The sequence below is a fragment of the Panicum virgatum genome, chromosome 2N (assembly GCF_016808335.1).
Source record: "Panicum virgatum strain AP13 chromosome 2N, P.virgatum_v5, whole genome shotgun sequence".
Lineage (NCBI taxonomy): Eukaryota > Viridiplantae > Streptophyta > Magnoliopsida > Poales > Poaceae > Panicum > Panicum virgatum.
Window position 1 is genome coordinate 65,111,735 of NC_053146.1, and position 23,289 is coordinate 65,135,023.

At 44.4% G+C, this 23,289-nt stretch overlaps 2 protein-coding genes across 2 annotated transcripts; one reads left to right on the forward strand and one right to left on the reverse strand.

Moving 5' to 3' along the window:
- The first annotated feature begins 1,412 nt into the window (after positions 1 to 1,412).
- On the forward strand, positions 1,413 to 9,295 carry LOC120658510 (uncharacterized ATP-dependent helicase YprA-like). Its single transcript, XM_039936760.1, has 23 exons — positions 1,413 to 1,615; positions 1,908 to 2,387; positions 2,578 to 2,646; positions 2,752 to 2,874; positions 2,947 to 3,096; positions 3,208 to 3,339; positions 3,428 to 3,507; positions 3,697 to 3,791; positions 4,049 to 4,116; positions 4,374 to 4,513; positions 5,184 to 5,291; positions 5,397 to 5,472; positions 6,271 to 6,407; positions 6,486 to 6,645; positions 6,745 to 6,924; positions 7,002 to 7,118; positions 7,338 to 7,493; positions 7,679 to 7,849; positions 7,945 to 8,057; positions 8,311 to 8,434; positions 8,701 to 8,796; positions 8,885 to 8,947; positions 9,054 to 9,295. Exons 1-23 carry the CDS (start codon positions 1,451 to 1,453, stop codon positions 9,111 to 9,113), a joined length of 3,063 nt encoding a protein of 1,020 aa, XP_039792694.1. The 5' UTR covers positions 1,413 to 1,450; the 3' UTR covers positions 9,114 to 9,295.
- A 3,617-nt stretch (positions 9,296 to 12,912) lies between these two features.
- On the reverse strand, positions 12,913 to 14,239 carry LOC120658613 (nuclear transcription factor Y subunit B-10-like). The gene has a single exon (XM_039936883.1). The coding sequence runs from the start codon at positions 13,916 to 13,918 to the stop codon at positions 13,259 to 13,261; it is 660 nt and encodes a 219-aa protein (XP_039792817.1). The 5' UTR covers positions 13,919 to 14,239; the 3' UTR covers positions 12,913 to 13,258.
- Positions 14,240 to 23,289: the final 9,050 nt, after the last annotated feature.

Sequence of the window (23,289 nt, forward strand, 5' to 3'; positions counted from 1 at the left end):
AAAACTTACCCCACTTCTGTGTCTCCCTGACTGCGCTGACAAAGTATGGACTGTCAGCCTGTCTTCCAGGTACTCCTACAATATGGAAAAACTTTGACTAAGCTTTACCAATAGCTTCCTTTGCATTCTTACCCTTCTGCGTCCATGAGGCTGTATCAATCCTTGGTTGCGTCATTCCTCTTCTCCCACCAGCTGCCAAGTTATAGTCCTCCATCACAGGACTCTCCCTCTGCGAAGTGGCCCTTCGAAACATCATCTGCATAGCATTCCCCCTCGTCGAACCACTACCCCCTCCACGCTCGTATGCATCTCCTCTCTGTTCCACCCCCGTCGGAACTCTTCTTCTGCTCTCGATAGATCCATGGCACGCTGCACCTGAGCCTCCTCATCTTCTTCATCACCGGGATAGTTTCCCTCTGCTGCAGACTTCTCCCGTCTCAACCTCTCTCGAGGCCGGTCAGCAGTTGCCTTCTTTGCCCTATCAATGTCACGCTGAAAGAAGTCCCGCACATCAGGTGGCACATTCCTGCAATGGACCACTTCTGCCCCGCGCCCAGCCAAATGTTGTTTCAATCTAGTCGCACCACCTCCTCCTTTCTGCGTACGACAATAGTTGCATCATCATTTGGGATAAAGATTTTCACCGTGTTCCCATACAACATCTCTGCCTGCCATTGTCTATCTGCATACATGGACAACAAAAACATATCAATCACATAAATAAAATCCTAAATTCTACACCTAAATCTTACATAAATCCTAATTCCTACACCTAAATCTTACCTAAAACCTAAAACATATCAGCCATGCACCTAACTCTAACCTAAATCCTAAAACAAATCATATAATATTTTAAATCATACACCTAACCAATCATTCTATTAAAAAAATTTCACTTCATACCTTCTCTCCCAGTCGCACCGGCTTACCGACGCTACCGGCCGGCTAGCCGCCTCTGCGCTCCGGTCTGCGACTAGATCCGAGGCCGGGCCGGCTTACCGGACTAACCGGGCCGGCTTACCGGACTAACCGGGCGGCTTCTTGGCTGCGGTCGCCGGTCGCCTCCTGGGGGCGGCGGACAGGGAGCGGGTGGGGGGCGGTAGGGTTCTGGGGGTCGCACGACCCCCCAGCTCTGTGCAGAACATTATCAACCTCGCCAGAACGCCGTGGGCCTTAATGGGTCGTCGGTTTTTTTTCTTTTTTGATTTAACTTCAAAATTTCGCAAACTATAATAAATGAATGAATTTTTGAGAAAATTTAACATCATTAAATTCGTCGCACCTTGAAGTATTTTTAGAAAATTTTTAGAATTTTTTCATTTTTTTGAATTCAAATTTGAATTCCGGTTTGGGCGCGCCAAAACCAGCAACCGGTCGGAGTGAGCGCGGCGCCGCGGCCGGCTTCCGAACCGCAACCCTACCATCCTCCCTCTCCCGGCCGCACTTGCCGATGGTCGCTGAGCAGGAGGGTAGGGAGGTCCAGGTCCGGGCCCTCGACTCGCGGTCCACGGCCATCAGGCTCGCCCCCGGCGCCTCCGTCCGGGACCTCAAGGCCGCGCTCCGAAGCTCCTTCCCGCCCGCGCAAGTCGCCCCCAGCTTCCACCTCTTCCTCAAGGTGCCGCGCAACAGGGCAACAGCCTCTCTCTCTCTCTCTCTCTCTCTCTCTCTCTCTCTCTCTCTCTCTCTCTCTCTCTCTCTCTCTCTCTCTCTCTCTCTCTCTCTCTCTCTCTCTCTCTCTCTACCTCTAGCTCTAGCTCTCCGGCCCCGGGCTTATGCCAAGACCTTGTCTCGCTTCATCGCAATGGTTGCAGTTGCAGCCTTCGTGCCTCAGTATACTCGATAGTCGATACTAGACATCCGCAGCTGCACCTTCTCACGATTATTCCCTTTTTCCTCTCCTGGTCAAGGGTGCTAAATTGCGTTTGGACGCTGAGGTTGGCAGCCTTGCCATCGGTGATGGAGAATTCGTCGTTCTCGTTCCCTTCACAAGGTCGCCACAGCAATGTTCTTCAGTGAGCGCGTCGAGTCAAGAGCAGGGCGTCAATCCACCAAAACAACCAGAAGTGTCAGCTGCGGCTAATTCAGCTTGGCAAGACATTATGGATGACCTCTCAGCAATGCCATCCAGCCCACAGTCTGACATTGCATCCAAATATTTTTACTCCTCATCTGGCCCGTGCTCTGGGACTGGGAGGTCTGCAGAGGATACGCCACCGTGTCAAAGTTCATCATTTGGATCTTCAAGGAAAAGAAAAAAAGCATGCGAAGAAAATGGAAATGGTTCCCCAGAAACCCTTCCCTCTGGAGAAAATGGTACGGCTGAGAAGCAGAAGCGCAACATGAGTAAGAAAAGTGGGGTAGCCAAATCTGCAGCTACAGCATGTCACGTACGTCTCCCCTCTGATTTTCTATCTACCTATGTTAATTTCAACTTAATTTTCATCAGACATACAAGAAAGCCAGCTGACAGCATATCTAATATAAGGAAATACATTTAGCATGTTTTTTCACACATCGGTCCACCAAAGTTGTGTTTTTAATAGAAACCAACTTTTTTATTATGTGGTTGGGATGTAGGGTACGCACCCTTTGGAACCTGCTGAAATGGCTGAACATCTGAAGCAAGGACTTGGAAAGGAGGGCCAGGTTTACGCTTTATATAACTTTCTTTTTAGTGCAGTATATAACTTTCTGAATATGGTACTGCAGAGAAAACCATAGTCTTTTCATTACTGCAGTTTGTGCTTGCAGATTGTACATATCCAAGAGATACCATCTAGAGAGGCATCATTTACGGAACTTCCTTGTCATCTTTCAGGAGCTATGAGAGAAGCACTGGCTAGTATTGGAATATCTAGATTGTACAGTCACCAGGTATCCCATTTTTTGCGCATATTTAGTTGTTGAAGATCACTTGTTTTGTGTTGATTTTTTACTTGAATGCAGTCTCAAGCCATAGAATCCTCTATATCTGGGAGGCACATTGTTGTTGCAACTTCTACATCAAGTGGAAAGTCTCTGTGTTACAACATTCCTGTTCTCGAATCTCTCTCTCAAGACTTGATGGCGTGTGCTCTATATATATTTCCAACAAAGGTCTAGGCATAACCTGTTACATTTAGTTATTCTTTTTTGGAGCATATTATTAGGTTGTAGTAATGGTCATCAATAATGTCGACAGAAATTCATGTTCCTTTTGTTTTTCAGGCTTTAGCTCAAGATCAGTTGAGGACTTTACTAGAAATGAAGAATGTGTTTCATATTGATATTGATGTTAAAATATATGATGGTGATACTCCTAGAGAAGATCGTTTGTGGATCAGGAATAATGCTCGATTGGTAACTACATGCTTCTAGGGCTATATAATTGTGTTTAAATTTGATTCTTTATTTAGAGAAATCTAATCATATACCTTTTTACTCTCAGTTAATTACCAACCCAGATATGTTGCATGTGTCAATCTTGCCGTATCATGGCCAATTCCAGAGGATTCTATCAAATCTTAGGTAAAAGTAATTGGTACCTTAGCTTTCTCAATGATCTTATTCATTGTCTACGTATTATTATTATTATTATTATTATTATTATTATTATTATTATTATTATTATTATTATTATTATTAACTTTTGCTTGTATATTCGCCATTTCCTTTGCATTCCATAACGAGATATCATTTCTGTTAAAACTTACTCAGGTATATTGTCATTGATGAAGCACATTCGTACAAAGGGGCATTTGGCTGCCATACTGCGCTTATAATCAGAAGATTGAAGCGTATTTGTTCAGATGGTATCTATAGTTGAGCCAAACCTTTTTTATTTGTTAATTGACTTAAGACTTACATGAATTATTACTTGACTTCATTCACAAGATCCAATCAGAGCCCAAAAAATTATAGTAGAATTTATTACCTGACTTCACTCACAAGATCACTCCTTAGGGTTTTGAGCTTCTGAGGTGAAACTTTTCAGTTCTATGAAAGTTTAGCAGCTACTAACACAGTTACACATTTAATTTATGAAGCCCTTGGTTTTTTGTATTTGCAGTTTATGGCAGTCATCCTACATTCATATTTTGTACAGCTACCTCAGCAAATCCATGTGAGCATGTTATGGTAGGTTATTCCCTCTCTTTAGCATAGATTTGATAGTACACATAGCAAAACGAAACTTGCTGTTCTAAATAAATTCTGTAAACATACTGATACTGGCCTCATCCTATAGTTTTGTTTTTTTTAAAAAAAACATGTTGATATATCCATGACTTGGCCATTTTGTTTTGTTTTTATCTTTGCAAACTTCTATGTTCTGTTTTGGGAATATTGCATGGAGTTTGATGCATTATCTTCACAATAAAATATGTTTGTCCCAGGAACTGGCTAATTTGGACGAAGTTGAGTTGATTCAGAATGATGGAAGCCCTTGTGGTTCCAAGTACTTTCTCTTGTGGAATCCCCCTCTATATATGGCAGATGGAAGTTCAAAAGCTAGTTCAGTACCTAGACGCTCAAGGTATGGGGACATATGCTCCTTTTTCGTAGTTATGTTACTGGTACCTTTTTTTCAGTCACCTACTCTATGTTCAAATGTAATAAACCATCCAACTGGTTTCACTAAAAAAGCATGGTTCATGGATCATAATGTCCTACATTAATGTGCCATGTTACTTGAGACTTTCAGAAATAAGAAAACATAGTACTTGAGGTCTGTACCATTTTCAGAACAAATATTGCTTACCTGCAATACCATCATTCTTGAATCTCAACTTCTAACTTATTATATGTAAGCAACAAATTGTGTATTTAAAATTAAGGCAGCCGCTATTTGGTGTGGTGTCATAATTGCTTTAACATCAAAAGTCGCAATGCTTGAGCTCCTAATAATGCAAAGAGGTGTCTAAAATTGCTAACTCCCATTTAGTCGCAAAGAGGTTACTGCACTAACTTCCTATGTCTACCTGGATCCAAAATGCAAAATTTAACTACACAGCTTCATCTCAGAACTGTAAATAAAAGATATTTAACGCTGCATGTACTTTGTTTACTGCTGCACACCAGTGAATAGTTATTTCCTCTTATATTAAGAAGTAAGTTTTTTCAAGAATGTTCCTATATGAAGAAGTATCTTTGTGATAACTTTGGTTTCGCTGAAATACTCTAATGGCATTTATTTTCTTTGCTAGCTCAATAGTAGAGGTTTCATATCTATTTGCTGAGATGGTTCAACATGGGCTCCGTTGCATTGCATTCTGTAAAACTAGGAAGCTATGCGAGCTTGTCCTAGCTTACACGTAAGAACATATTTTTCTTCAATGGACCACTTTTCTGTTTTTGTTGAACTTTCCGCTACATGCACCTTTTCCTCCATATGATCCATTACCCACTTGTTGTCGCAGGCGTGAAATTCTTCAGGAGAGTGCAAAAGGATTGGTAGATTCTATCTGTGTTTATCGTGCTGGCTACATTGCAGAGGTTGTTATGTCTTACCATGTTTCACGAATGTGTTCCGCCATTCTGCTTTTGATTTGTATTTTTATGATTCGGGGATAATTTTGGGCCATAAAAGAGATATGTTCTTGTCTATAGACTCACAATTACGTTCTATCATGTACGGATTTTTAGAACCATATTCTTGTACATTCTTGTGGTACTGATCAGCACTTCCATGTTTTAAACTTGCAAATAGATGGGTTAGTAATTTGTCTTGCCTATGCAGCTATGCTGCATTCTTTTTTTAATCAGAGCAGGTCTTCAAAATGCTGATTGTCTTGTGATTGAGCTCTGTGTTTCTAGTACATTATTTCGTTAATGTGTAATTTCTCCCTTGCCAATCTTTTTTAACGCATTTTATGCCTAATTTTTCACTGAAAAATAAATAAATATTGTTGAAGTACAGTTGTTACTTGTGGTTTGGTAAATGGGTCAGGCCCTTATTTTGCTTTGAGAAGAGAAATTTCTTAACACCCCCAACCCGCCCCTATTTTAGCATTACATTGTTTCGTGAATGTGTCAAATATTTTCTCCCCTGGCAATCTTTTTTAAATGCATTTGATGCCTAAATTGTCTCTGAAAGAAGTTCAAAAATTGTTCTGTAACACAAATATTTTTTTTAGTAAAGGCAAATACATATTGCATAAGTACAGCTGGTACTTGTGGGTTGGTAAGCGGATGACTCCCTCATTTTGCTTTGAGAAAAGAAAAAAATTATGATGCTCGCTTTTGAGGAAAATCATCCCATCACTTCGCGTCAAATTGAGGCCTTATTTGCAGGACAGAAGAAAAATTGAGGCCGATCTTTTCGGGGGGAAACTCCGTGGTGTCGCTGCTACCAATGCTCTTGAACTAGGGATTGATGTTGGACATATTGATGCAACATTGCATCTTGGATTTCCTGGGAGTATTGCCAGGTAGGTGAAGAATGACACGCTCAATGAAGCACTATGCTTATCCTGTCACCCTGCTAAGATACAGAATTTTAACTGCAGTTTGTGGCAGCAAGCCGGAAGGTCTGGAAGACGAGCAAAAGAATCGTTAGCCATTTATGTTGCCTTTGAGGGTCCTTTAGATCAGTATTTCATGAAGTTCCCACATAAATTATTTGACAAGCCGATTGAGCATTGCCATGTAGATTCACGTAATCTAAAGGTTTAGAGATCTGTGTTTATTTCATTGACTAATTGGTAAGTTTAAATACCCTGAGGACTCAACTCTTCCCCTTGTGTCAAAATTTGAAATTTCCTACAGGTTTTAGGACAGCAGCTTGCTTGTGCTGCTTATGAACATCCCTTGTGCCTGAAATATGATGAGCACTACTTTGGTTCTAGTCTTGATAGTGCAATGACGACCCTTAAAGACAAAGGTTATATCATTAACAATCCATCTGGAGCTCTATCTTCAAGCATGTGGAACTACATTGGACCTGAGGTTTGTTTATTCTTTATTTTCTATCTTATGATGCAACCTATATTTTTAATATCACAAAGCATTTTGTCTTTCTGCAGAGAAGTCCTTCACAGGCAGTGAGCATACGGGCAATTGAGCATGACAAGTACAAAGTGATCGACAAGTTAAATAATCGATTACTTGAGGAAATTGAGGAAAGTAAGGCCTTTTTTCAGGTACGTGTATCTGTTCCCTGACCATGAGAATCTGCTACACCTGTAGGGCTCTTTAAATATTTTTCTGCTGCTGGCAAAACTGACAGATAAGTTGATGGATTTTCAAATTACCATAAAAGGTTTTAAATGACTAACACAACTTATGTTTGTTTTTATGGACTCATATGTATGCAATGTAGATTATCTTACATTATCAAGCGTCACTATCTTCAATTTCAGGTTTATGAAGGTGCTGTTTACATGCATCAGGGTGTCAATTACCTGGTTGAGGAACTTGACTTGTCATCGATGACAGCTTTCTGTAGAAAAGCTGATTTGAAGTATTATACAAAAACACGAGACTACACTGACATCAATGTCCTCGGAGGAGAATTTGTATGTTTTCTGGAACATTATAACTTTTGCTTCATATACATTTTCTGCATTATCGACTCATCCCCTGGTGTGGTTTTCAGCACATCATTTTGTTTAGTATTTTTCTGTCACGATCTTCTTAACGCTATCTAGTTCATGAAATATTTTGAACACTTGCACTTCGTCTCTTCTAATACATGTTGAAGGCTTATCTACCTACGAGTACATGTAAAACTAATCGTGTGAAGACAACTACTCAAGCAAATGATTGCGCGGTGACTACTAAATGGTTTGGATTTTATCGCATACTGAAATCAAGCAATAAAATATCGGACAGCGTCGAGCTTAACCTTCCCCCGTATTCCTATGTTTCCCAGGTCTGTGGCTCACCTATGCTTATCTTAGTAATATTATGACACATCCTCCTGTAATTCTTTCAAAAAAAAAATTTTGGCATGATGCTCAACTATAGGCTGTTTGGGTACGGATTCCGCACTCGGTAAAGATAACTGTGGAGGAAAGAAAGCTACAGTTTCGAGGTGGCTCGCATGCTGCTTCTCATGCACTCCTGAATATAGTGCCTCTGTAAGTTATTTAGCTGTCTCTATACACTAATCGTTAATCTAAATATTGATGTCTGGTAGATAAATTTGGATGAAAAATGATTTCCGTAAACCAAAATATGTGAGGTTGATAACACAGTAGTGATATTACTTTCCTAAGGTACAGCAGGCACTTGTAAGTTTAGATTCGTACTATTGTTGAAATTAGTTTTTTTTTCCTTATTTTTGGTTTTCATTTAGTTGTCTGGTTGATTGTGCATAACTTTCTTTTGCAGGCATATGATGTGTAGTGCATCTGACCTAGGAACAGAATGCGCGAATCCTCATGAAACCCGTGGTATTCCAGACAGAATTCTTTTATATGATAAACACCCAGGTGGTATCGGCATGGCGTCGCAGGTGACTTGTTGACCGATAGATGTTATCTTAGAGTGCATTATGCTTAAACTTTAGGTGGATCTTTCTTGCTGTTCACTGGTAAATATTCCTTGCTGTAACTTTACAGAAATAGCACTATGCTTAGACTTTAGGGAAATAGCATCATTGTTAAATTGTATGCTGAATATGATTTTATAAACGCCGAACAGTTCTTGTTACCACCACAGAAACTGATTCAGCGATGACTAAAATTTGCATTCCTTTTTGTGTTTTGTCTGATGATGTAGGCCCAAATGCTCTTCGGGGAACTTCTACTAGCTCCTTTCGAACTCGTTTCCACTTGCAGCTGCACGGGTGCTGTTGGCTGTCCAAACTGTATCCAGGTAATACTGAACGCATGTTGTGCTGAACTCAACTTTAGATAAAAGACAGGGCCTTTGATCAGGTCGGTTTCTTCTATTTCTTTTTCAGTCACTGACATGCAGTGAATACAATGAAGTTTTGGACAAGGAGGCAGCAATTTTGATTCTGAAGGTATGCTTGTCGAATTTTATGTGTACGCTCACTGTCAATCACAGCGCAGTAGTAGTCTAGTAGACGGAACATGGGCTTGATAAGGGGCGTTTTGTTGCTTGTACAGGGAGTAATCGACTATGAGAGGGCGTATTTCGAAGCCGAAGATGCTTTTCAGCAAAGCTGATGCGGATGTTAGGCGCCGGTTTCGACGGACGGAGTAGCTTGTACAAAGGAGAGGAGTGTTGTTTGGTGTTCATGTAGTGGATATGCCAGCTGTAATCGAGAGATTTCAGAATTTAGGTCTCAATTCGCAGATATTTCATTATTTCACATCCAATTCGTAACCGTCAGAATGACACCCAAGCGGCAGCGGTGAGGGAAACAGAGAAGAGGGTAGAGAGGGGATCATGGGAGGGGGGCAGCTCCCAGAACCACGCCGCCGCGAACGTGCTCCAGGCAGGGTTAACCAAACCGGCGGGAATCGGTCCGGGCTCGGTTTCGATTTGGGCTGGTACCAAACCGGTCCAAATTTAAAATTTAAATTTAAAAAAATGAAAAATTATCAAAAAAATTTCTAAAAATACTTCAAGGTGTGACGAATCTAATGGTGTCAAATTTTTTCAAAAATTCATTCATTTAGTATAGTTTGCGGGCATACGAAGATAAATCAAAAAAGAAAAAGAAAAAATGGGCCGGCCCAATAAGGCCCACCGCATATGACGATTGGTAAATCGGTCAAACCGGGAAACCACTTTTAAACCGTCGGATTTTTTGGTTAAAATACCGGTAACTGGTCAGACCGGACCGGTCAAACCGGTCGGTATACCGGTCGGAACCAGTTACACATGTGCTTTTGAATTTGGATTTGAATTCAACCGGTCTCCATCGATTTTCAGTCAAACTGGTCCGGTAAACCGCTACCGGAGGGCGGCGGTTTGACCGGACCGATCGGTTTTGTAAACCCTGGCTCCGGGGGGGACTGCGGCACACAAGTCCAGACGGCCGTGAGAGCAACGACGCGTAGGGTTGAAAATGGGACGGGAAAATCCTGTCCCGACCGGCTCCGTTTACCGTTTAAACCGACCGTAAACCGTTTCCGCGAAAAAAAAAGGAAAATGAGAAAACAAAATAGGAAAACGGGCGGGAACGGGAACGGTTGGGGTGTTTTCCCGACCGTTTTCACGGTTCCCATTTTCAGCCGGGAAAATTCCCGCAGGAATTCCCGTATTTGTCGTAGTCGACTGTGTTACCTGTGTTGGAAACGTGAATTGTTGTTTGCATGTGTTCCAACGTGAATTGTGAATTCGTGATTCACTTTACCTGTGTTTCTTAGTTATACGAGTCTTATTTCCATATTATTTATGCATAGTTGTAATTATTTTATCGAGTTAAATGTTTGAAGTGGTTGTATGTATTTTCCCGTTTTGAGTTATCGATTCCCGATCGTAATCGGAATGCTCCCGACCGATTGATTCCGTTCCCGATATCTTGTAATACCGATTTCGTTTTCCCGTCCGATTTTTCCGTTTCCGTTTCCGTTCCCGATAAAAAAATATAATTGCGGAAACAGTTAAGATTTTCCAGACCGTTTTCATCCCTGACGGCGCGCGCCGACCGGGTGCTGCTTTTCCCGGCCTCCGCTCGAAGCCGAGACGCGCGTCACATCAGGTAGCTGGCCGTTGACCTCGATCACGATCCCGCTCCGGCGCTGACCTCCCTTTTCCTCCCGGGGGCGGTGGCGCGCCCTCTCACCGTCGGTGCTCCTGTGCCGCCGCGCGCTCCACTCCGGAGTCCGGAGCGGGGGCGCACGACGCCAAGGCGCGACTTTTGCTTGCTTAACTGTTGCGCGTTTGACGGACGCGCTCCGTGCGTCGTGCTCGTGCCCCCGGACGTGACGCCTCGTGCGACCGGCCACAACCCGGCAGCAAGTGCAGTGCACTAGTGGACGATCTTTGTGCACCAGTGTGGCGTTGACCCAGAAACTTCCACTGAAAATGCGTATCATATCCTGGTGTCAGTGACTCAAGTGTGCTGTGCCGCGACCACGAGGTAGTAAAATCCATTGTTCTTTTTTTTTTGGCCGTGTTCGGTCGAGTCAACGAAAAAAATTTCACAACAAGACGAATGTATGCATGGAGTATTAAACAAAGTTTATTTGCAAAAATTTTTTATAGATGAGTGTAATTTTTCGAGACGAATCTAATAACGATACTTAATCTATGATTTGCTACAGTGATGTTACAGTACCGTCCTCTAATCGTGCGGTCAAAGGCCTCATTAGATTGGTCTCGCGAATTTACCAAGGGTTCTGCAGGTGGTTTTGTAATTATAGTTTATTTAATATTCTAAATTAGTGGTAAAAAATACAAAAAAAATTCACGAATTTTTTTTCAACCTAAACCAAACACGGACTTTGTTCCGGTTTCTTTACAGACCTAATAAGTCTTTAAAAACCATGCGAGAGTGACAGTGACCGGAACCTAATTAGAAACGTCAAATCAGGCCTCCATCCACACTGCCAGTGCCAGTGCCAGTGCAGGAAGGTCCTCTTCCAGGCGAAACAGAGGCCGGCTTCCATCCCCCCTGCAGAAACCAAATGCTCCATCCGGTGGGCTATCCGTCCTTATCCTGATGCCCGCCTTCTTTTTTTTTCTCTGCTGCCTGCGGGTGAAAGCTAAGCGCAACCAACACACACTGGCCTTGCTGATCGATGCCAAATCGCCAATGCCATGCCATGCCATGACAGGGAGGATAATGAAAACATTAGCCCGCTGGGATAAAGTAATGCTGATGAGATGGTGACTGATCATGGATCAGTGATTTGCATGTCATTACTTGCAGATTAAGGATGTGATCCGGTCCCTGGATATTCTAGTTTATGGCCACTGTTTAAGTGCCGGCGCTGTCCACGTGTCAAGATTTGTGACGTGCCTGGGAGAAGAAAAACTTCTAGTACAAAGGGAGCATGTGGTGATGCGAGGATGGCACTGTGTTCTGATTCTGTCCCAGTGTTCTGTCACCAGAAATACTTTGCAACTGTTCTTCAGTTGGGGCATTGCTTTTGTTGCAGTGTGGGATGATTCCTTAGTTCTCAGTTTTCAGGTGCCAGCGTTTTCCTTTACCTCTTGGCAAGGTGTTGCCTGCCTGGACGAAGACTACTACTACTACTGATTTGCTTTGGCATGGAATAAAGCTGTGGAACGAGAAAGGATCACGATAAACCTGTCCTGAGTTTGATGTAACACTGCCTGACGAGAAACTGTCATGTGCACATGCCTCCCCGGATAGTGCTCGCTAAAGCGACTTGTCAAGGAAAACAAAACACACAATAGACCGTCCTGTAGCCCAACTTGTAACCCAGAATCCCAGATGTCCAGGCAAGATACCAGGCTTTAAATAGTCTCAAAGTTCTTTTTTTTCTTCTTCTGAAACTGAACAGTCTAAGTTTTTTTTATTTACTTGCAATGCAACAAGGTATTCTCAAAACTATAAGGCCCTGTTTGGATTCCAATTTTTTCAGAAGTCCCTATCACATCAAAAGGAATCTTACTATTTTATAGTATTAAATAAAATCTGTTTATAAATGTTTTTTGACAGCTGAGTGCTTTTTCGCGAGACGAATCTAATGAGCCTAATTAATTCATAATTTGCTACAATAACCATTCGCTAATCATGGATTAAGATACCTCATTAGATTCGTCTCGCAGTTTAGCCCCAGGGTTCTGCAGTTAGTTTTATAATTAATATTTATTTAATACTTCTAAATACTAAAAAGTCCTTGGGACTTTTTTAAGTCCCTATTCCAAAACACCCCTAAGTATTGACATTGACAGTACAAGATGCCACAGGAACTTGAAGCTCGCACCGACACTTGTCATTGCGTTACACGACATCCCAAATTTTAAAATCAAACCTCAACAGCTATGCCAGCAAAGCACCAATCATAGTCAAGTAGTCCTAAGACAACTAACGGAGTAAAAACGAAAAAAAAATGTCACTGTCAGTTGTTACCAGAGTCATAGCATGCTAGTACATTTACCATACCGAATTGTCAGTGGCACCATTTTTGTAGCAGTAGTACAAGGCTTAAGGCTATAAGCAAGCTGCTCGCCATAGCTCAGTTCATCAGCAGGAGCACGGCACAAGCCATGGGATTACCAAGAGGTTAAGCGACTACTAGTATTAACCATATCACTGGCTCCATTTAGCACAACATTATAAACCACAAAAAGAAAAACGATGGTTAACTTAACCAGCGTGCCGACACCAACCAAGAAGCCGGCCGGCCGGCCTCGATCTTCATCCATGCAGCGACAGGAGGGTCATGCCTCAAAGCCTGTCCTGCCTGCCGAGCCCCGGCGGCGGCGGCGACGGCGACGAGCCGCCGCCGTGGCCGTAGGCGCCACCTTTCGCGGCCATCACCATCTGGTGGTGCGGGGGCTGCGGGTACCCTGACGCGCCCGGTGGGGAGTTGTACATCGGCTGCCCCATCATCATGATCATGCCGCTGCCTCCGCCTGCCCCGGCGCCGGCGCCGTACATGCCGTAGCCGACGGCCCCGCCGGCGCCATTGTGCGCGGACGGCGTCGTCTCCCTCTGCGGCTGCGAGCCGGAGCCGGAGGAGCCCGCGGCGCCGGAGGCCACCTTCTCGCCCTCGAGCTCGCGGAACTTGTGGAGGTAGAGCTTGAGCGGCTCGATGTAGTCCTCGAAGCCGAGCGTGGTCATGGCCCAGAGGAGGTCGTCGCCGTTGATGGTCTTGCGCTTCTCGCGCTGGCACTTGTCGGAGGCCTCGCCGGTGATGAAGGAGATGAACTCGGAGACGCACTCCTGCACCGTCTCCTTGGCGTCCTTGGAGATCTTGGCGTTCGCCGGGAGCGCCATCTTCATGATCCGGCTGACGTTCGCGATCGGCAGGAACCGGTCCTGCTCCCGCGGCGACGAGAACTCCGCGTTGCTCGGCCAGCCGGACTCTTTGTCGGAGTCCGGCATCGCCACCGATCCGCCCGGCCAACGAACACAGCAAGCTCCTCCCTTCTCCCTCGCTCCCGGTCAACTCAAACAACTCCAAGGCTACTAACCAATAGACGATCCAGTTCCATCCAGCCCGAGCAAAACTCCCCGCACAACGAATCAGCGGATCAGAAGCGCACGAAGCACGGGTGGAAGTGGACGACACGCGGATTCGTCTGGAGGACGACGAAGAGGAGAGGAGCGAGCAAGGTAGGAGGAGGGAGAGCGTGGTGGGAGGGACGAGGGAGAGCGGGGGGGTTTGAGAGCGGAGCTGCGGAGTGGAGAATGGCAGCGCTCGTCGGACGAATCGTGGGGATAAGAACGCATGGAGGGGGCGACGTGGCGCGGCGTGGACCGTTTGTTTATCGATAAGTGCTGGGCCAGCCGGCGTTGGTCGATGCCGTCCGTTTCTGCCACGCTGGCGGGGTCCGGGCCGTCCGGGTGGGCCAGGGGCGCGATCTGGTGCGTGATCCCCGGGGTGGTCCCGGGGGAGGCTGCCACGAGGATTGAGGACGTGGAGCGGGTGAGTCCGACGTGTCCTTAGTCCCTTGACCGCTTGTGTGACGTGTCTATGGTGACGGTGATAGGCACTCGTAAGCAGCAACAGCAAGGCTCTCGGTTTTTTTCCCCATAAGCAAATATCTAGAGAGATCGTAAGAGGCTAAGAGCAATATGAAGTGATTTTTTTTTGTATCTCTAGAAAGAGGTTCAGGGAATCAGGGTTGAGTGTAACCAAGTGACGTCTGATGACGGATATTATTATACCTATTAATTTTGGGTTTACTCTCAAGTTGACTTTTATGGGTATTTGGTTCCTGCCACAGCCATAAGTATTAGGCATTAGACATTGTAGCAAAATAATGCAAAGAGATTATCTTCACGAAGTTACAAATAAATGGAACTTGAATGAAGCATCAAATAAGTCTATCAAACCGCTCCTGGCACTTTTGAAAGTCGCAAGGTTTTGTCACCAACCGAGAAAAACAAAAGTTTATTGTTCCTCTCTTACAGTCCCTATAGAATGAACGCATGCACGAAAGAGGTTTTGGATCTGGAGGTTTATTTTTCATGAATTCCGATGCTCAGAATCAATGCACAGTATGCAAAATATTTTAAATTCAGGGAATTTTGAGGTGTCAAGAGATTACTTGACGTGAAAGTTGAACATGGCGAGCTGAAAATCAATGTTCGTTCTAGCTGAAAGTTTTTTTTAAGGACGTTCTAGCTGAAAGTTGAATATATATAGTATATGGCTAGTTGGATATGTCCCTATCCAAAATGATGCCACGTCACCCGCGCCACTAAACAAGCATAGATCCAAAATGAAAACCATAGCCTTTCGCCACTAACGGCCAACCACTCCGAAAAGAAGCGTTTTCTTTCTAGTGATGCAAAAGCAGCCGATGAAGCTACCCAACAACACATGCACATTTCCTGGTCAAATAATTGACTACTGCCAAGTGGCGCCGAGCCAAGCGCCCAAGTGCACTGCACCTTTTGCACACTTCCTAGGTTTCACACCTGGATTCTGCTAGCTGTCAGACAATAATAATTGATTCAAAAATAGCTCTGGATTGCTTTCTAAAATATACATCATATGCCGTAAATTGCTGTTAAAATGATAGAACTACTATACCAACAATTATATATCTGTCGCCAGGAAATCAGAGGCATGCGTGATGGATCTTTTTTTTTTGTATTTTCCTAATATAAGTGCAGGCTCAAAATTAAAGTAACACATTACCTGTGGCCTTTTTGTAATGAGTGCTCCACTAGACCGATTGACCGCCCCCGATGACATGGCATATCTACAGCGTTTTTTCAAACAAAAAAAAAGACATGGCATCTGCTGCGATGAGAGCTTACTGGCTTCATCACCAGGACAAAACTGTGAGTAGTTTTTTTGGCCTGGTAATGATTGTCCTTAGCGAGGATCTGATTACATTAGTGGCCGCATGTGGCCAATTATTTGGAGTGCAACAGGTACTGCTCGACCGAGCCGGCCGGGACCATGCCCATGGCCTTGCAGGTTGCAGGTTCCTTTCCACATGGAACATGCAGTCAGCTCCCGGCCGGGCTGGGTTAGTGAGATCTGCGGCTTGTAATCGCAAGTCTACCGTCATTAAGCTTAAAAGCGAGTGAGGGTTGCAGGTGACGCCGACGGCCACGATCCCGTGGTTAGTGAGGGGAAAAGTGCGTGGCATGCCGACGTGTCGCTGTGTCAGAGTTAAGTTTGGGGGGAGTGTGGCGTACGCGTTACTCCAGCCTGAGCAGCCTCCGTCCAGCATGTGCCGCGCCCTAGCTAGCTTGCCGTGACATGGACATGGGTGATCGATGTGGACGGGAAGTGAAGCTGACAGTGACCCATTCGCTAGCTAATCTACTTTTTAAACAATTGTTAAATTGTTCTTGTCGCCATCGATCTGCTTACTGCTAGCTGCCCCGGCTGGCCGGCTGCCAGCTGTTCTGGCAGAGGCTGATCGGTCTGACCGGTCGGGTCGGACCGGTCTGTCTAGTTGTAATCCGAGTAGGTTTTATTTTGTTTTGGAAATTTTTATATAAATCGACTTGGAGAGGGTACGACTTCCCCGGCCTATAAATATAAAGGGTAAGGCCGATTGAGGTATTCCCAATCGAATCAATCAAAATATCGCATTACTGTTTATCTCTCAAACCCTAGTCTTTTCCAACCCTAGATTGTTTTCTTCTTTCGTCTCGACGACGTTTGAAGACGATCTGAGTGGTCTGCCGACCTCAGAGCAACCCTAGACGCGCAAGCTCGGACGGGGTCCCTCCCGAGCTCACATTTCTAAGTCTTCGCGGTTTTCTGCTCCACACCGATCAGACCGGTCTGCAGAACCGGTCAGACCGGTCCACCAGGGCATCTATGGTTCAGATCGTTTTGACGATCTCCTGTGCGTTCTAGCGCATTCGAGTGTGTTGGCGCGATTCTGTGTCAACACACTTTTTGGCGACTCCGCTGGGGAAAGATTAATTTGGTTTTAAAACCGATCTAATCTACTCCTTAAAGAAGATGGTCTCTTCAGAGATCGACAAGGAAAACATATCACGGTTACAATGGAGGAGCTCACCGAAGAGGAGCGCAAGGCCTACCTTCTTGTGGAGGAGCACGTCAAGGCACAATTCTTGAAGGGCTTCAAGAAGGATCGCAGTGGCCTCGTCAAGAGGGTGGAGGAGTTTGTACTGCCATCTCTCAAGCTTAGCAAGGATAAGATTGAGGAGATCCCCAATGTAAGCCTCTCTCCCTCTGATATGTTTGATAGAATGTCATCCATGATGGATCAAAAGATTATTGCTGCACAAGCTGCTGCGGGTGACGTTTTAATTAAATTGAGTAGTGATGTTGACGCGCTTAAAGGTAAACAACCCATGTCAGATCCTAACTCATCAGATCCGAGTTCGGCTATCCTTGAGTTCACACCTGAACCACTCTATGGTATACCGCCGAACTCATTCCCAGGACAAACCCCACCATCGTCGACCGTGCACACTGCACCTGCCGGACCGGTCCCACAGACCGGTACGATCGTTCAGACCGGTTATCAGACCGGTTACTCAGTACCATCGCCGATGCCTCTCGAGACAATTCCAGGTTCGGCTGCCCCTAGTTAAACTAATGAGTTGTCACTGTATACACCATCTCGCACTACTACTGTAGCGGGAGGGCCACGAGGATCTAGACCTAACCAAGGACCGATCCCGACTTCTTCACAGACGATGGCGCATAGAAATTCTAATACACACCGTTTTTCTGAGTTTTATACCAGCCAGCACTATCAGGCCGATCTCCTTAAGTTCAAAGAAGATCTGGCAAATGAGATTAAAAGTAAGCTTGGGGTGGATATGGGTACTACGCGTTTGTATTAAAAACCTTATCCCGCCGAGTTTGATTTTACCCATTTTCCTGCTGGTTGGCGTATTCCTGAGTTTACTAAATTTAATGGTGATAATTCTCGTACGACTTGGGAACACGTTAGTCAATATGTCTTGCAGTTGGGAGAAGCCGGTTTCAATGACGCTTTGCGTGTGCGTTTATTTTCTTTATCTTTGACTGGAACGGCTCTCTCTTGGTTTTCCTCGCTTGCTCCTAATTCTATTCGCAATTGGGCTCAGTTGGAGCATAAGTTTCATGATCACTTCTTTAGTGGGGAGACCGAAGCGAAATTGTTGGACTTAACATCGATTAAGCAAGGACGTGATGAATCTTCTTCAAATTATTTCAAAAGATTTAAAGAAATTAAAAATCAGTGTTTTAGTTTGACGATTTCCAAAAAGGATTTGGCGGATTTGGTATTTAATGGTTTACGTTCTTATTTGAAAGAGAAACTCGAGGGCTTTGAATATCATACCATGAATTTCTTGCAAGTCAAAGTCATGGGTTTAGAGTTTAAATTTAAAAATGCCAAAGATACCTTCAAGCCTCATCGGTCGAACACGCATATTTTTGATCATGATTCAGATAGTTCGGACGATGATAGCAAGGAGGTATACGCTGCTGAATTTGTTTGGCCATCAAAGGCCAAACCCGGTTCAGTTCCGTCTCTCAAGCCAATTCAAAAGAATCGGCAAAAGGCACTGGAATTTACTTTTGATGTTTCTAAATGTGATCGGATTTTTGATGAATTACTTAAAAATGGTAACATCCGATTGTCACATGCTATTTCATCTCCCGATGAGCTCAAACGACATGCATATTGTAAGTGGAATAACTCTACATCTCATGCTACTAATGATTGTAATGTTTTCCGTCGACAGGTACAATCAGCCATTAATGATGGACAATTGGTACTTTCTGAGATGCAAATTGACAAAGCTCATTTCCCTATTCATATGCTGCAATTGAACAATCCAAAGGTGCTCATTCGGCCGGAACAAGCCGAAAGAGATAAGGGGAAGAATGTTGTCATCGATGATCCAAGACCAATGGATACAAGTGACAAAGTCCTTGCCCAGGAAGTCATCAAGGAGAAGACTGATGATGGCAAGGATACTCTGAAGATCATAGTCAGAAATCCCAGACTCGAGGGGCAAGGAAGCTCTCCACCAGAAAATCGGTCTGCTGATCAAGCACGACCGGCCAGACCGGTGTCTCCGACCGGTCAGACCAGTTCCTCCAGCCGGTCAGAACGCTCTGGTGACCGTCCCCGGACTTTCAAGCCAAAGCGTCCGGAAGTGGGTACTTGGAAGACCAACGAGGTGAAGGTGCAGGGAAGAATTGCTAATCAGAAGCCCACCTTCAACCAGTTGTTGAACAAGTACACAAAGGTCATTCAAAACGATCGGCCGCTAAAAAAGAGACCGCGATCACCACTACGTCAAGACCGTCCAGTGTCCCCAAGGAGGGAATCCAGCAGGCGCAGGGGTGATGTTGTCACATTGTATCCTCCCCAGATGTGTGCTACCATGCCATGGGTGCCTCCGGCTTCAAATGGGACAAATCTGGCATGGGAGCATGGTGGATGTGGATGCAATGCTTTCCAATGCCTTATCCTCCACATTATCAAGGAGAAAGCTCCAGAGTACCCGTGCATGACCGATTGGGGCCACGCCAATCTGGTCCAGTGCTGCAGGATGCACCGGTCAGATCGGTCACCATGGACTGGTCAGACCGGTCTCACCAGAGGCCGGGCCATGCTCCTGTTCTAAGGTTTGAGTATCGCGTCAAGGGGCAGAAACCTGTTGCTGATCCAGAGAAGTTTAAAGCCGATGTTATTCAAATCGGTGAAATCAAAGTGCCCATAAAAGACACGGGCAAAAAACCAATGGATATTGAAGAATCGGCTGATGTTCCTTCACAAAAGCCGGTCATAGCTAATGATCATGAGGCCAGTAGCAGCAAGAGCGCAGCGAACAAGTACCATCAGTCTAGGTGGTGCCCTTCAGGTTTAACTCATACACAGAAGAGGAAATTGCAGCACCTTCGCAACAAAGAAAAGAAAGAGCAGGAGAAAGAGAAGATGAGGGATGAGGACTTCAACAAATACAGGCCCATGTTCCCTCAGAGCAAGGTTTGGAAGGTCAAGACAGCTGATCAGCCAGCCAGACTGGCCGGACCGCCGTAGCCGACTGGTCAGACCGGTCAGATAGACCGGTCAGACCGCTCTGACCAACCGGTCAGACCGGTAGAGCCTACTGCAGAGCCAGCAGCCGAATCGGCACCGCCCGTTTCGGTTACTTCTGTAGACGAAGCCCCAGCAGTTCCTCTGACAGCAGAAGATGAGGAATTGGTGGATTATGAAGCGTCTCCGGAGCGCACCAACTTGGAGATTAATGTGGTGCACTTGTCTTCGGATTACTTCGTGGTTCCGGAAGAGGATTTGGCTCATCTTCAGTTTGGGCCCCGTGAAGCTGTGTTCCAGAATCCAAGCGAGAAGGACAACCATCTGAAGGCTCTTTACCTGAGGGGACACATCAACGGGAAGCCGGTGACTCGCATGCTAGTGGATGGTGGGGCCATTGTAAATTTTATGCCCTACTCGCTGTACAAGAAGCTTGGTGGCCAAAACGAGGACTTGATCAAGACAAACATGACGGTCAGTGGTGTTGGAGGGAGCGAGCCCCTTAGTGCCAAGGGAGTTGCTTCCATGGAGCTCACCATTTGGAGCAAGACGTTTTCTACAGCTTTCTTCGTCTCGGAGGTATAAGGTAACTACAATTTGATTCTTGGGAGGGATTGGATTCATGCAAATCAGTGCGTTCCTTCTACCTTGAATTAGTTTTTTGTTCAGTGGATCGGCGATGAGGTTGAGATTGTCCATGGGGACACTTCATCCTTTGTTACTTTAGCCGATTCGGATTCTATTAGTGCACACGACAACGTCAAGTGTTTATCGGGCGTGGATCTGTCCGATTATGATTTGATTAGTTGCACTAAGGATGGTTTTGTTTCTGCTATACTAAAGCCGATGGATAATCGGCTAAATCATTAATGTAAATCAGATGAGTACAACAGAAGTTCCAGAAGCGACCGGTCAGACCGCTTGTGCCGACCGGTCAGACCGGTCCAGTCCCGTTCGGTGCACAGAGCCGACCGGTCAGACCGGTCCAACACAGAGTGGTTACAGCAGAGGCTAGATCAGTATCGGGCGCGTACAAACGATATGTGTGAAGCCATTGAAGATTCTGATGATCTAGACAAGCTGGGCCAAGAGTTTGCATCGGCCGATCCTTTAGAAAAGGTAGACATTGGTGATGGAACTATCCCTAGGCCGACCTTTGTAAACAAAAATTTATCGGCTGAATATAAAGCTGATTTGGTTAATTTATTGAATGAATATATTGATTGCTTTGTTTGGGAGTATCATGAAATGCCTGGTTTAAGTCGTGATCTTGTTGAGCATCGTTTACCGATTAAAGCCGGTTTTAGACCTTATAAACAACCGGTTAGGCATTTCAATTCTATTATTTATGACCGAATTAAAACTGAAATTAATCGTTTACTTGATGCTGGATTTATTCGGTCTTGTCGTTATGCTGATTGGATCTCTAATATTGCGCCCGTTGAGAAAAAGGATTCATGGAAAATTAGAGTGTGCATTGATTTTAGAGATCTTAATAAAGCTACTCCCAAGGATGAATATCCTATGCCTATAGCCGATATGTTGATCAATGAGGCTTCCGGACATCGTGTCATTAGTTTTCTTGATGGTAACGTCGGTTACAATCAAATATTCATGGCCGAAGAAGATATATCTAAAACGGCCTTTAGATGTCCAGGATTTGTCGGCTTGTTTGAGTGGGTTGTAATGATTTTTAGTTTGAAAAATGCGGGTGCTACTTATCAAAGAGCTATGAATTTAATCTTCCATGATTTGCTTGGTGTCATCTTGGAGGTGTACATTGATGATATTGTCATTAAATCGGCCGGTTTGGATCATCATTTAGCCGATTTGAGACTTGCTCTTGAGAGAATGCGCCGGTATGTTTTGAAGATGAATCCATTCAAATGTGCTTTTGGTGTATCGGCTGGAAAGTTTCTCGGCTTCATTATTCATGAGAAGGGAGTAGAGGTTGATCCTAAAAGAATTGAAGCCATGAGGAAGGTTGAAGCCCCTACATGCAAGAAGGATTTACAAAAGTTCTTGGGCAAGGTAAATTTTTTGAGAAGGTTTATATCTAACTTGTCCGGGAAGATCGATGCTTTTACTCCTATTCTTCGGTTAAAAGATGAAACCAAATTTACTTGGGGGGCAAAACAGAAAGAAGCGTTTGAGAAGATCAAGATTTATTTGTCTTCGCCACCCGTACTTAAAGCACCTAGGAGAGGAGCACATTTAAGACTTTATGTGGCTGCTGAAGACAAGGTTATTGGGGCTGTTTTGACTCAAGAAACCGAAGGGAATGAGTATATCATTACATATTTAAGCCGACGACTTATTGATGCGAAGACGAGGTATACATTTATTGAGAAGTTGTGTTTGTCTCTTTATTATGCTTATACCAAATTAAAGTATTATCTACTATCTAATACTTGCATAGTAGTATGTCAAACCGATGTGATCAAAAATATGTTACAAAAATTGATTTTGAGTGGTAGAATCGGCAAGTGGGCTTATGCTTTGATTGAATATGATTTGGCTTGTGAACCTTTAAAATCTATGAGAGGCCAAATTGTAGCGGATTTTATTGTTGAGCATCGGATTAATGACAAGCATGATCTAGAAGTCGGCTATATTACTTTCACACCATGGAAGTTCTACATTGATGGATCGGTTTGTGATGATGGTCAAGGGATTGGTGCTATTCTTATTTCTCCGAATGGTGCTGTTTTTGAATTTTCAAACCGATTGGAAGAAGAGTGCACAAATAACCAAGTTGAATATGAGGCTCTTCTATTGTCTTGGAATTCTTGCAATCCATGGGCGTGAAGCATGTTGAAGCCTTTGGAGATTCTCTTCTGGTGGTGCAGCAAGTATCTAAGGTATGCCAATGCTATAATGGTTCTCTAAATGCATATCTTGATAAATGCCTCGATGTTATTTCTTCTTTCGATGAATTTATTATCGAATATATTCCGAGGGAAGAGAATGGAAAGGCAAATACTCTGGCTCAGTAAGCATCTGGCTATAGTGTTACAAAAAAATATTTCAACATTCGCAAGCCAATGCAAATGAAAGCCGAGTGTCTAGTTCTGGATGCACCGGTCCAGAGACCGGTCTGACTGGTAATGCAGCTGTTGGTTCTGATTCGGGCAAGAAAGACGATTCAATCGTCTCGGCCGAAGCTTAGGTTTGGAGGGTCCCTCTTATATCATATTTGAGAGATTCTAGTCGTGGAGCGGAGAGAAATATTCGGCGTTTGGCTTTTAAGTATGTTTTAATTGACGATGC